This window comes from Rhipicephalus microplus, chromosome 7, assembly GCF_043290135.1.
Source record: "Rhipicephalus microplus isolate Deutch F79 chromosome 7, USDA_Rmic, whole genome shotgun sequence".
In the NCBI taxonomy this organism is placed as follows: Eukaryota; Metazoa; Arthropoda; class Arachnida; order Ixodida; family Ixodidae; genus Rhipicephalus; species Rhipicephalus microplus.
Window position 1 is genome coordinate 105,207,578 of NC_134706.1, and position 13,757 is coordinate 105,221,334.

The 13,757-nt window shown below is 43.1% G+C and overlaps 1 protein-coding gene across 2 annotated transcripts in view; it reads right to left on the reverse strand.

Annotated features, from left to right (window-relative positions):
- Nucleotides 1-218: 218 nt before the first annotated feature.
- The window catches only part of LOC119186547 (cardioacceleratory peptide receptor-like), a 289,051-nt gene continuing 275,512 nt past the window's right edge, over nucleotides 219-13,757 (reverse strand). For both annotated transcript variants that reach the window (XM_075869559.1, XM_075869560.1), the window contains exons 5-7: nucleotides 9,624-9,875; nucleotides 8,146-8,247; nucleotides 219-4,232 (exon numbers count right to left, since the gene is read on the reverse strand). In XM_075869559.1, the coding sequence (XP_075725674.1) occupies nucleotides 4,003-4,232; nucleotides 8,146-8,247; nucleotides 9,624-9,875 (584 nt within the window). In that variant the 3' untranslated portion in view covers nucleotides 219-4,002. The remainder of the gene's footprint in view (nucleotides 4,233-8,145; nucleotides 8,248-9,623; nucleotides 9,876-13,757) is intronic.

Genomic DNA, 13,757 nt, shown 5'->3' on the forward strand with positions numbered 1-13,757 from the left:
TGCAGGCCCGTGTCCTCAGATTTGTGTGCCCAGTAAAGAACCCCAGGTGATCGAGATTTCCGGAGCCATCCACTACGGCATCTCTCATAGTCATATGGTGGTTTCGGGACGTTAAACCCCACATATTTTCAGCCAATATTATTTTATAGAAACAAATCCATCTAAAAATCATAGCTTTCTGTGTGATTGAGGTAATGAAAGTGACACATGCCCATAGACACACTTAATCAATTAACATTTATTGGCACAATACTCTTCAAAATATTTAACTTTTATGTTTTCGATAAATGCACTTTACATACAAAATATTTGTCTGAAGCAAAAATAAATACACTGAGCATTACATTCGTTCGAAAAATAAAACAAGTAAAGCGAGGTTTCTCTGCCCTTTTGTGATTGTGACAAAGTAACCCAGGGCACACTTTTTTGTAGTTTCGTTTGTAAATAGCAGTAGCAAATATTGTTGAGACTGTGAAATAATTGTGAACGTAATGAATATTGCTTCAAAAATTGAAAACTACTTTTCACTCATGGGAAATGTCGGCAGCGAAATAGATATTTCATTGGGGCTGTTAACTTTGTTCACTATAGAGAACTCAAGACGTTCGATGTAAATAGATGTTTTTGCGTCCCTAGAACTTAAAGTCTCACACACTTAGGAAAGTTGGAATTGGTCGGCTTTCAAGATATGTGTAAATGACAGTCTCATCGATGATATACAGCAGACCTTGTTACGCACTTATATTCAGAGTTGATCACATGAAACGTTCTGTCGATCGCTCATTGATTTGGCTTTAAAATTGTCATAGGAGAACTTCGTGTTATTTAAGAATCCATGTTTTTTTGCTGAGTCCATTGGGCACGAGCTCGTTCATAATTCTAGGCAATGCAGTCATATAAACCACATGACTTTAAATTATTCAATTGTAGATAATAGCTCTTGGTTTAAGAAGGCATGACAGTGGTAGTGTCCTGTCAAGAAACACACAATCATATAATATTTCCATAGATGACAAGCGTGGTCAAAAAGAACACAACGATTCAAGGTTTACAATATTTTGTAAGCAGTTTCCACTCAAGTGAGCATCAAATAATTGTGCGAGGGAAAGCAGCAACAATATTATTGCAACATTGTCATGGAAGAGGACAACGTCACAAACTGACACCAAGATTAAACGTGAAGCTTCAATAGTAATCCAGGAACACGAAGTTCGATACAAAGAAGAATAAAAGACTGGTATTGTAAAACGTTCAGTGCTTCCGATAATGCGTCAAGATTCCAGGAGACCTATTGGACACAAGCAGCCCGGCGTTACAGGTTATCGACACTTCATGGGGACACGATGAGGACTGACAGATGCAGTTTTACGTTAAACAATTTAATCATTGAGCAATACAAACATGGTTAAAAAAGTCTCCATACAAGCCACCAACAACATATGAATGATTCAGTATGGATTTCAACGTGCTTCACGTGCTAGGAACTTCAGTCAGGGTTGCCAACGTCGGCCTAACAAGTACTAGCTACACTGCGATGGATAATCAAAGCACTCGTTTCGAGACAACGCCGAACGTCTGGTAAAAAGATCAGGCATATAGTGCGAAAAACACAATATACGTAAAACACTCAACATCATTTTATCATTCTGATATTGATGTTACGCTTGGTTTAGACCCATTTCAAGGTATCTTTGACAACACAATAAAAAATAAAACAATGCGGACGTTGTCAACGAAAAATTTCAAAAAAAAATGTTTAAAAGTCCTGCACTCATAAGAAAGCACACTCGCATTTGCAAAGGCAGGGCAATGGCTACATAAGGGAAAGACATAATGTTCATTATTCTTTTAAGCAATCGAATCTATGCAAAACGGCAATATTGTGATTACACACGAAATCAACGACAATTAAGAAGGCGTCAAACAAAAGTTCAATTTAATTCACCTGTAACTTGAGATTAATATGTTTTAAAGTCGGTTCGGTTAGAAAACGACAAACTGCAAGCTTAATGTCGTGCTGTGGAATACAGAACAAAAAATCGTTTTTCTTCCGATAAGATCCTGCTATTTATCTGATAGGCTACAAGGAGTGACGCCGTCAGATCTGGAAAGCTAAGAAAGCCATTCATTATAAATGGCTGCGGAGCAATGTATGAATTGGTGATAGAACTTTTACGGTAAGGTCACTCTGTGACGTTGTATAGAGCCAGCTTAAAGTGTCTTGCCAAAACTGAAACATAGTTGACAGAGTGCAAACGCTCCAAGTTCCTAACACGCAAAACGGAGAGATTCTATTTAAAATTCTCTGTCGATTTCTATAATTAAAAATTGTTTCTGCTTACAACTGCAATGTTTCAGTTGAAGACTGGTGCTGAAGAGTAAATCGTGCATATTGTACAATATTACGTTGTACTCCTGCCCAAATCTAAACGCTTTTTTTGAGTGAAGACGAAGGAAAATGTGAGTAAATGCGTTAACTTTTGTCAAGAACATGACATTTTTGTGTGGTCCTGTCAAATTTGGATGCTCAATCGCTCAGCTAACATCTTCTACGCCTTTGATCAATGCTACCTATTTAAAGCTGTTCGGCAAAAAACAACCACAATGCTAATTAGGACATGTGTACCTTATTATCCACTCATATACTGAATTGGTGCGTAGGTTCAACCTTGACACGAATAAAAAACTGTTGTCGTAGTTCCACTGAGTTGAGCTGAGCTCATTGCGACTCGTACACGGACCTTAGGCAGTTATGGCATTGTTTTACACTGGAAAATTACTTTAAATCTCATCGTAGCTTACCGCCCGTCTTCAGATACTGACATAGTTCTCCCTACTCACCAACCCAAAACTTTAAAACACCTCGTTTATAAGTTCCTTCAGTGCTGCTGATAGACACAAAATTGCCGACAGTGTGGAAACGTCCGGGATCTAAAGTACATGAAGTAGTCTTCTAGAATAGAGGTATCATACTCAATGCTTTGTCATTGCATATAACAATCGGACAATCATAAATTAAAATACATGGTAACAATCAAACCACGACGTACTACGATGTTTTCATGAATGCACGTGGAAGAAACATTAGGCCTAAACGTTTATTCAGCATATCCCAGAGTGTCCTAGGTATTCCTAATGCGCTAATTATTCCCGTGACATGCATTTTGTTCAACCCCAAGCAGATAATGGTAACTTATCTACAGAACTGAGGCAAACATATGAAACAAAATAAGAGGAGGTTGAACGAAGTAACAGTGAGCACTGTGATTTGTAAGTGGGGTCCCATTCCATGTCCATCGTATGGGGCATTTGTGAATTTGAATTTGAGGTTAGGTTTTAGGAATCATAATGATACGGATGTAAAAAATTATTGAAACACAGACGCCCATTTGAAATGAAGAGTTGATCTCCGCGGTTATGTTTTAACACATTGTGATCGCGTGAGATACTTTTGAGCCAGCGTGAATAAACAATCACATAAGCGAGGGACGCATACCGGACGGCCGTTGTCTATTCCCTGTATGTTGAGCACGATGGTGCTTTGGGCTATTTGGTTCAACTGCCATAAAGTAGTTCAACTTTTTGTGTTCAATGCAGGCAGTGCCCCCAAAAAAGACTTGCAAGTCAAAACATCTGGTAGTGCATGAACGTACTTAAGGCAAACTGTTATGGACCGAGGACAGTCATATGTGTGCGGGTGGTGGGTTTCACGATTGATTTATACCAGCGCTTGTCCATGGTACTACAAGGTTTGTAGTCCATGGTATTCAAACATTAAAATTTTCCGCACCCGCAAATTTCAGCAGTTTACCACACATGAGAATGAGTACAACAACGTCTATAGGCTTATAAAGAGCCTGTTGTCGTTCCAGTCTATGTTCTATGCAAGGCTGCGCTCTCATTTCTCAACTGAGTCGGTCGTCTTCAGAGCACCGAGTTGGATACCGCCGTCGAATGCGTCACGCATGACCTGTTGCCCGAGGCGCGGGCGCTGCGTGCGGATCATAAAGACGGCGGTTCCTGGGGCGACAACGTCAGGAGGGCCTCGTGTCGAATGTGGCGGCACATGTTGCTTGAAAAGAAGCAGTAGATGAGCGGGTTGGCGACGCTGTTCAGTGGTGCCAGGCTCTGAATGAACGTTGCGACGGCGATGGCCGCCTGAGTCTTCGGAGTCGCGCCGTACACTTGGAGCAAGTCGTAGATGAAGTACGGGCTCCAGCAGAAGACGAACGCTGCGTGCGGAACGAAGAAAGAACCTCAGGAAGACACTCAACAAAATATGACAAGAAAGTCGAACTGTGAAGGGTTGTATCCTAATGAATACTCGACGCACGTGCATTTTTACTTCAATGAAGTACCAAGGCGTTTATAAACTCACAGGAAACTCCATGCCTTCGCATGAGTGCCTGGCCACGCATACGCGCTTAAACGTTTCAGCGCGTTGGACGTTGTGCTATGCCCTCTCCACGTAGAGAGAAAGGGCGCTTGGTTATGCGAAGCTGCGCCTCTCTCTCTCTCTCTCTCTCTCTGTAAAGAGAGGGCGCCGCGACGCGCCAGAAAGCCACGAGCTCACACGCTGCAACACGTACTTGTGGTCAGGTCTTAACAGGACTACTAGTCAAAAGACCTCTTCTTTTTGCTACATTCTACGTACTTATTTAGCTAAACCCCCTATGAAAGATTTCAGCAGCTAACTTGGTTCTGCGCTGTAATACGATCGGAGGCATTGCGTCTGCAATTTACCTCGTTTGGCAATGCATTGTTATCATCCTATCTTTGATCAAGTGACGATGTCATCTGAATACGTCATCAGGCGGCGTCCAAACGTCACGATTCTAGAATATTTGTGCGATTTGTGATGATACGATGACCTCACACGGTGACGCCATCATGCGTTGATAATTATTAAGATCACTCTTGTTGGCACCGCTGACGACAACAGTCAACATTTTAACCCAGTGATGCACTTTAGGTTTTCAATCGAACAATCGACTTGAGAATTAAGAAGTTTAAGACTATTTCGAACTAGTATTGTAATGTTTTCACGCCCTCTCTAGGAAATAAAAACTTTTTTGAATCGGCTCTTGTGCTACGGTTACGTTATTTAGAACCAGTATGTTAATGTCAACTACCACGCATCATTATTGCCCGTCACAGGCTGTGTTTAAACATTTGAAGATTGTGCTGAATGATGTAAAACCAACGTTTGTTTATTTGCGTCTCTAAGATTTATCTTGTAACAACGTGTTTTAATGTAAACATCACCGACTGTTTCCTTATGGAGTTATACGGAAGGCTTATTATGTTGAAAAGAAAAACGTGAACAGGAGCAGCACGTTTGATAAGCCCATTGGCTTGTATATGCTATTGTGTCGTTCTTCGCGATGTTGCAAAACGGGAGCTTGCAAAATCTGCGTTTTTAATAGCGGCGCCCGGATTACCCCGGAGTAGTCTTCATTTTCAGTCAGCAACGTGCCTGTGAGGATTTCTTCATTTTCTTTCTTGGTAACATTTTTCTGTCAATTTGCATGACCTAAACAAATTGTGAATTGAAAATGACACATGTAGCATTTTTGCTTTATAGAGACTCACCCCACGAGTTAGCGTGCATGTCCTTGCTGTTTCTTGAGGTGGAGTGTTTTGCCGGGAGAAATTCTCTAATGTAAACTGCACTGAGAGCGTGCGAGGTGTAGCCGTGCTCACAGTATTGTTTTTTTTATTATTCAGTTTGGAAAAACCCCGGTCTGTAACTTTCGCCACAAAACCTCGTTTTTCTTACTTAGTGAGTTGTCTGCTCTCGGGTATACTTGCCGATTCAGCCTGTAGTGTGCGACGATTTCATGGTATGTGCGCATATACTCGCTTCTTTGTTCGGTAACTTGGGAGGTTCCAGGGGTCGACCGGTAGGAGAGACCTCGGGCGAGGAAATTAGCCTCCTCGTTCCCTCTAAGTCCTTGGTGAGCTGGAGCCCAGACAAGCAGAACCTGCTCTTTGGGTACTCCTACCATGTTTAATATACGGACGGCAGTCTCTGTCACCCTTCCCGATTCATAATTTCTCACAGTGTTTTTGGAGTCGCTGATGACCCCCCTGATCCCCCTTTGGCTGATGGCCAAAGCTATGGCCACTTCCTCGGCCTCTACAGTCTCGACACCAGGGACTGTGCAGTACGTAATCAGGCCACCATCTTCCCTGACCGCCACTGCCGTGTGTGCCGCTTCGCTTTCATATTCCGCAGCGTCTGTATAACCCGCACTTTACAGCAAGTGGCACCCGGCAGTTTTCCAGTCCCAGTGTAAATTTTTTGATGAGGTAGCGAATTTGGTCCACATGGTGTGGACATGTCCAAGTCAGAACGATGGTTATCACACTGTAGAATCCTGGGAGGCCCTGCTCTGCAGCCCAGATCCCAACGTCCAGCGCGACATTATCAGTCAAGCCCTTGCTGCAGCCGCGTCCCAAGGGATTCCGGCTGACAGCTAGGGGCGACGGGCCATGCCTGAGCAATTGACTGACTTTTTAATAAAGTTTTCTCTCTCTTATTATTCAGTGGCTCTTTATTTAACATTAAGATATGCACGTAGGCATTTCATTGCAGTTACAATTTGAAAGTGTGTTTATTCTGGTATATAATTACTTTACAGCTGTAGTTAGCTCAAAAGCATCAGCTTGAAAAAAAAATTCAGCTGTCCGGCTATAGGTAAAATTATTGCTATAAACAATGTGCCCACTTCATGTTATGAAAGAAAAAACTCCCAAGCATTTCCCCGAGGTTGAACATGGTTAAGTGCGAATGCACAGGGTGATGCTATGAGGGGTATTTATTAATTCGCACTATTATATTTATTAATCACACTATGGTGCCTTTATGGTGTAATGGTTTCTGGAAATCGCAATTTGATCACACGGGGGAGTTTACGTTAACTCACTGGCGAATGCCAACGGATTTTAACTTTACTCCCCCTCATAGCACCACCCCGTGCATTCGCACTTAACCATGTTCACCCTCGGGGAAATGCTTGGGAGTTTTATTACTGATGATGATGGTTAAAGTGTAATTAATGAATTTAAATGTTTGTCATGAAGCATTTGTACAGAGATACATTATATACGAAGTATTATTCATTTACACTTCACGATTTTCGTACGATGCATTAAATGCACACATCGCGAGTGCGTCACACACACACACACAAACTACACTACAGATTAGCACCTATTCGTGTTATCGTTGTAGCTCACGGCTAGTACCAGCGCTTTGCGGAGGAGTGAGCGAAAGGGGAGGGGGACGCGCGCAGAGGCGTTAAAGATATAAGGCGCGTTACTGACACCGATATCAGCGTCGCGTCCGTGGCTTATTCGGTAGAGCGTTGCGCTGCGGCCCGCCAAGTCCTCTTTCTTTTAAAGATAGAGAGAAGACTGCGGACGCCGCCGACAGCGGTGGATGTTTTTGGGTCGCTTATAAAGTGTATTTACACTTAAAATGGGATTTCGGGATTAACCTGGGCCCAATACTTTTATTATTGAATGTCTTGTTTCAGATAATGAATGCCCGATATCACCTGATGTTGGCTGTAAGTCTTCCACACTAATATTAGTATAATTATGCCTTGGTATCAGAACCACATTCTCTTATCATTCGTATAATTAAGCTAGCGTCATGAATAAGCTCTATTGTACCACCACCTTTGGGGAGACAAAGCACAGTTGAAACGGGAAACGCTGCTCTGAGTAATGCTTGTTTTCATGCCTGACATTGTTTTTCATCACTGGTAAAATTAAGAGGTTGAAAATTATCCCTCGTTTGATTGCTACAGCTATTACTTGATTAGGTCAAACACATAGACATATGAAAGACAGAGCCCATAAGCTTGAAAGTTTAAATCTCATCATAGCACCCTTCTGACACTTATTGTCATTCTCGCTACGCTCTAAAGTGCTGTCTTTTCGTTTCGTGAATATAAAAAAATCTTTTGCACAGTATGAATGTGCATGTATATGACTGCGTTAAGTTGAAGGTGTTTCAATTTATTGAGCTATTATTTGAATATCCGCATCGCCAATACTACATTAGAGATATAGCCATTCTACAGCCGAATGGCAATAGAACTAGGATAGCAAACCTTTACATATGAGACATCTCACCTAAAACTATGATCAGAGTCATCTTGACCGTCTTGACTTTTGCTTTTGGAATCACTCCCCGAGAGCTTGTTCTTCTCGTGTCAATATCCTTCCCATGAGCTCCTGAAAAGTGCAAAGAAAACTATGCAGCTTGTATGTGCAGTACCATGACAATGGCAGCAGAAATCGGCTGTAATTGGCAAATATTGCTTGGATTCACTGGAGATGACTCCAGCAAGGAAACGTTGTGAGAGTGACCCCAATTAAAAATAATACCCAGGGCAAAACCGTTACTATGGCCTGCATCTTACCAGAGCTATTCATAAACGTAGATAGTAGGGCCGGGTAAATATTGGTGGCTTTTAGGAATACTAAAGCAGCAGTAAAGATGCAGGCGGTTCTACCATGTACTGACTGATTTTCGCAAATGTATTTGAGGTAGATGTACATAAAATTAAGAGATAATTTATTCTTGCCGTTGGCTTTGCGAAACCCGCCCATTAGATCAAATCTTTATTCGATTATCTCACAGGAGGCAACCATCAGTGACATAAAAAGCAGCTTCTTGCATATATAAGGCAGTAAATACTCAACCCAGAAAAACGGTTGAAAATCCAAGTAGTTAATCTTAAAGGTGGAGAGGTATTGCCAAGGCTTCATTAGACACTTTAGTAAATTAAGGAAATTGAGAGATTTAGTCACTGACCAATCAATCGATGAGAAAAATAAGCACACGATCCTCTGTTGGCTCACTGGAAGAAAGTTCACTGGAAGAAAAGTTATTACAATGTAACCACCAATAAATGCGAATGGCAGTAAGATCAAGAAAAGCAATAGAAACTTCCATTGGTGTCTGTATATACAGCATTATATACACAAAGTATATTATAATATTTTTATGTAACAAGAAGCATTCTTTGGGTCAGAAAGATTAAAACTCCAACAGGCTCCAAATTGGTTACGATCCCATCGACAGAAAAACGTTTTTTGACAGCTTTAATTTAAATGTCAATTTTACTTAAGCTAAAATTACTACACTACCTAGAATGGAAATTAACATCATCAATGTTTTACGTGGCTTAATTGTCTAGTGTAATCCTTTGCTTCTGTCTGACGAAGAAGCGAGCCACTTGAAGAGATTCTGCTTGGTTACATAAAATAATGCAGAAAGGGTTAGAATCACAAGCCGTCTAGCTCTACATTTTCGAGAGATTGTTTTGATGTTTTGGCACAGCCTCAACTAACTTGACTTACAGGTTGACTGAAATGATATTTCGTAACCGCTACACGGATAGTGCTTGCCACACTTATTGCGTATATACGGTGAAAAATGGAACCTGCATTCCCAGGTGCCTTTTATTTGCGGTCAAAATACCTCAACCCCACGGAAGAGACAATTTTAATTTCTTGCAAGATAGTGAACGCATTTTAAACGCTGGGTAGCATTTAATAGAGAGAATATCATCCTCCCCTTGACTAAATCTTTTAGGGTTCTGTACCTTTTAGTATTTTGCTGCGTTTCCATATGGTGTAGACAATAACGCTGTAGCAGGCGGCGATTAGCAAGGCCGGTATGAAGAAGAGAGAGCCAGCAACCAGGGTCATGTACACTTGCCACTGCCACAACTCGAGCTCAATCCAGCACTGGAGACGGCCGTGCACCATTGCCTCGCCGTTGAGGAAGATGGAGGGCAGCGACATGGCCACTGATGCTGCCCAGGCTAGAGCTACCAGCCAGCGCGCACGCCTCCCTGCGGGCAAGTTTTATAGCAGTTGATGGTGCTGCCTTGTTGAATTACACTGGAAATAATATAGCTAATACATTACAGCTTCCATACTAATGTTCAATCATCATGGGAGTCGCTAAACGAAACACTTCTCGCCCCGATGTCCACCAGGTGGCCTAAACTTCAAAACATGGCTGCCGGTCTATACCCATATTATCATACTTCGAACTAGTGACGGATTTCCACAGTAAGCACGCGATACCTGCCGAAGGTACGTTAGAGTAGCGCAGTCTTCAAATTGCAAGTACTGCCATCCTTTCCCAATAACAGTGCGTTTTTGTTTTGCGCCGAAAGCTTGTATGACATCACATGAGCCGTAGTTGTCCGCCAGCACCGCCTATGTTTGTACCCACTACCGCGCAATATTAGGAAAAACTAAGTAAAGTAGAAAAAAAAACACTAGACACAATGGGATTTGAATCCGGGTCGCCTGCATGCCAGAGGAGTATGCTACTACTGAGCTACAAGCGTGCTTGAAATTTTATTGCAAACTGACCCTAGGCAGACTTCGTGTTGGAATAAAAATCGCATTAGTGCATGTAATACATTGTTTTACAACAGTGAAGAGACAACCTGTAGTAACACAATGCGAATTGCGTAATTAATGGGTCGTCGGGTGGTCCCACCTTATAAAATTATGCTAGCTATTGTTGTCCATTGCCATCAGCCACAGCATAAAGAATTCTACAAAACTTCTCGTAAGTATCTAGCGCGTACCACTTTTCTACGAAGAATGACAAAGAATATATAGTGAAGGGCTATCTACTACAATTTAATTATGATGACACGAAGTGCAGTGCGCACCTTGCGAGTGGGCTTGGGCCGGTAACCCAAAGAGGGCTTACACGGGTCAGAACGAGGTGTAATTATATTAGATGGTGTTTATCTGAACTCTATCGCCAGTGTAAACGCTAGCGCCGACACTGACAGTGGCTCTAATCGCGGCGTTGCGCCGGAGTAAGACCTGGGGAGAAGCAAAGCATGCAGTGATAAACCGGTGTCTCCTACTGAAACATGCCAATCACAGCTAATGGCCAATAATTTACAGAAGGCTCCACTTGGACACAGCTACCCACAGCCTGTTTTTCGTTAAACCGCACGCTGCGAATTTTTATTCAACATTGCACCAGAGAAATCTCTCACCAGCACAGCCCTACCTTGCGCTACATTGCAGGTCAAGATCCAGTGCATATATATACGGAGTGGCCAGTGCACGGTTGTACGCGCGAGCAGTCTGTTTTTAAGGAGATAGTCTTTCTTGGGGACCTTCAACGCAAAACCTTTGGTCTGTCTGTCTCTATGTCTGTCTGTCTGTCTGTCTGTCTGTCTGTCTGTCTCTCTGCCTGTCTGTCGGTACATTTGTCTGTTTGTCCAGAGTTACCGCAAACGGGATACTTTAACCAGCACCAGCCGATACCCCGAACGGCCGACCTCATCCACAGTGACCACCAATGTTGCTCAAGGATCAGCGTTCATATGTGTGCGATTGTCAATTAAAAATCAATTATTGCACATACCTGAGGCACCATAACAACACGTATATATTCTGTATGTTCGTCTTTTACTAAAAATGGCATGCGTAAGTTATACTAAGGAGCTTAGGGCTTATCACGCTGCGCTGATCATGCAACGCTTGCACGGAAAGGCGAGTGTTTCCAACGCTTTGCTAAGAAGACACGGTGCTAAGAAGGGCCCTGGCTAGTCGCCTTGCGTTCTACCCTTTATCACCTCTGAGACGGGCACACGACCATCTCAGGACCACGCGCTTCGTTTCCAAAAAAAAAAAACACTGCCAGATGGCACTCACGTCTCACGTGTGACATGACTTGATGTGCTCGTTCGCCTCCACTGCACGCTCGAGGCACTCTAACGCAGCGCCTCCAAAATACCATTCACCGATTTCTTGCGAAGAACATCTGTCACAAACAAGCGCTCCGAAAAGGCGCGTGCCGCCGAATTAAAGTGACAGTAACAATACCAAGCGCAGAGAGGCGCCTCAAGGTCCACGATAAAGAAGACAACAAATATCCAAAGGCTCCCCGGGCGCACCGTCTCTCCTCCTCTTGGAAGCGTAGTTCGCCGACTAACCTCCTCATATCGGCGGCCGAGAAAGCCCTCGAATGCTCTCGAGGGAAAGGGTCTTGGTGATGCAGAGTTGCGTCATGTGTCGCGGACGGCCATCGAAACGTCTCGCGATTTCCCCAGCCTTCACTGCGCATCGCGCCGACGGAAACGATGAGAATTTTTGGAATGTAGCGCGAAGGGTATTAAACCGAGCAGCATAGATGGGAGATCAGGAGAAGAAGGGATTTCGCGCCAGTGTACGCAGGGTGTTCCGCCTTGTCGGCGAAGCCTTTTGTTCTCAGTGACAAAGGAGAAGAAGAAAGTTTGCGCCCATCTGCATAGGCCAAAGTTTTCCGCAAGAGTGCGTAGGGTCATTCCGCCGTATCGTATCGGCGAAGGTTTTGTCTTTAGCGACAAAGCAGGTAATCAAGAAGATTTCTACCTGAGAGGTGAGAACTCGTGGTACAAGCAGAAGAGTAGGAGACTATCGCCAGAGAGTGAAGACGCCACCTGTAATCGCAACGCGTGGGAAGCCAACGTGTTACCGGCGAAGTTGGAGAGCGGCCACTTGAAGACGCGAGGTTTCCTGGAAGAGAAACTTCGAGGGCAGCGGAAGGACAACAGCGCTGGACTTTTAGTGAGTGATTCTCGGAAGAGTATCATTTAGTCTTTTGTTTCAAGAACTTTGGACTTAATAAGTTTTCGAACTCTTTATTCTTTAAGTGTCTTGGTTATTCGATGCATGCGATTGCATTGTAGTGCGTATTGTTGTTTGTGTCCGTTGTTTCGAGTGTGGCTGATTGTACCATGTAGTACGTTGTTAGATTGGTGACATATCGTCTTCAACTATTGTCGAATGTGCATAAATGTGTAGCGTTGATCTGCCTATATTGAGAATATAATTTTGTTTTGCTTATCAACTTTCGGCTCTGACGTGTTCTTTGGACCACAGCCGGCGTCCGCTGGCACGTCAAATAGGACCACTTCTAAATTGTCAGCGCTTTCCTGTGCAGTTCGGGAGGCCGATACTTCGGCCCTTAGAATTACCAAGGCGATCACCTCCCTAATTAATGGGACCTGTGACAACATCAAATTATTTATTCACTCTCTCCACACGCAAGACTATTGTTTTTCGACGACATTTGCAGAATACATGCAGATACAGAAGAATTTTTTTCTATCAAGAAACTCGCGAGCAGAAGCTGCAAGACGAGAGACAGGGGAGCATAGGAGAAGATAGAACGAGTGGACAAGGAACGTGCATGCGCAATGTAGGTGTAAACGCCACTGGGACAGATGCCTAAAGAAAAAACAGGGGGAGCAACCGTTGTAGAGAATACAGCCAGAGGGCCGTCCATGCGCCATAAGTGTGGTCACGCCACACACCATGTTGAGCTCGACCATAAAAAGCTTCGCATCTAATAACTTATTGTGTAAAACTATATCAATTGAGTACCGTGGCTGTAAATGAAAGATATACATGTGCTGGGTACAAGTAAAACAGCGGACGTAAAGAATTTTTCTGCCACAATAATTCTTTTACAAAATTACTTAAATTAACCCTACGAAGATCATGTGAGAAGCCATGGAAATAAGTAGCCTTGTTCAGCGGGCCCTGGCTATCGTAGAGAATGTCATAGGTGTCTCAAAGTAGGGACGGGACGGTCCCTGGAAAGGAAACGTGGATACGTTTTCTTTCCATGAAAATAAAAAAGTATCATTATCATCAAAACTAACGCAAGCGACGAACGAAATCCTCAAAACAAATTTGAGTATGGCATA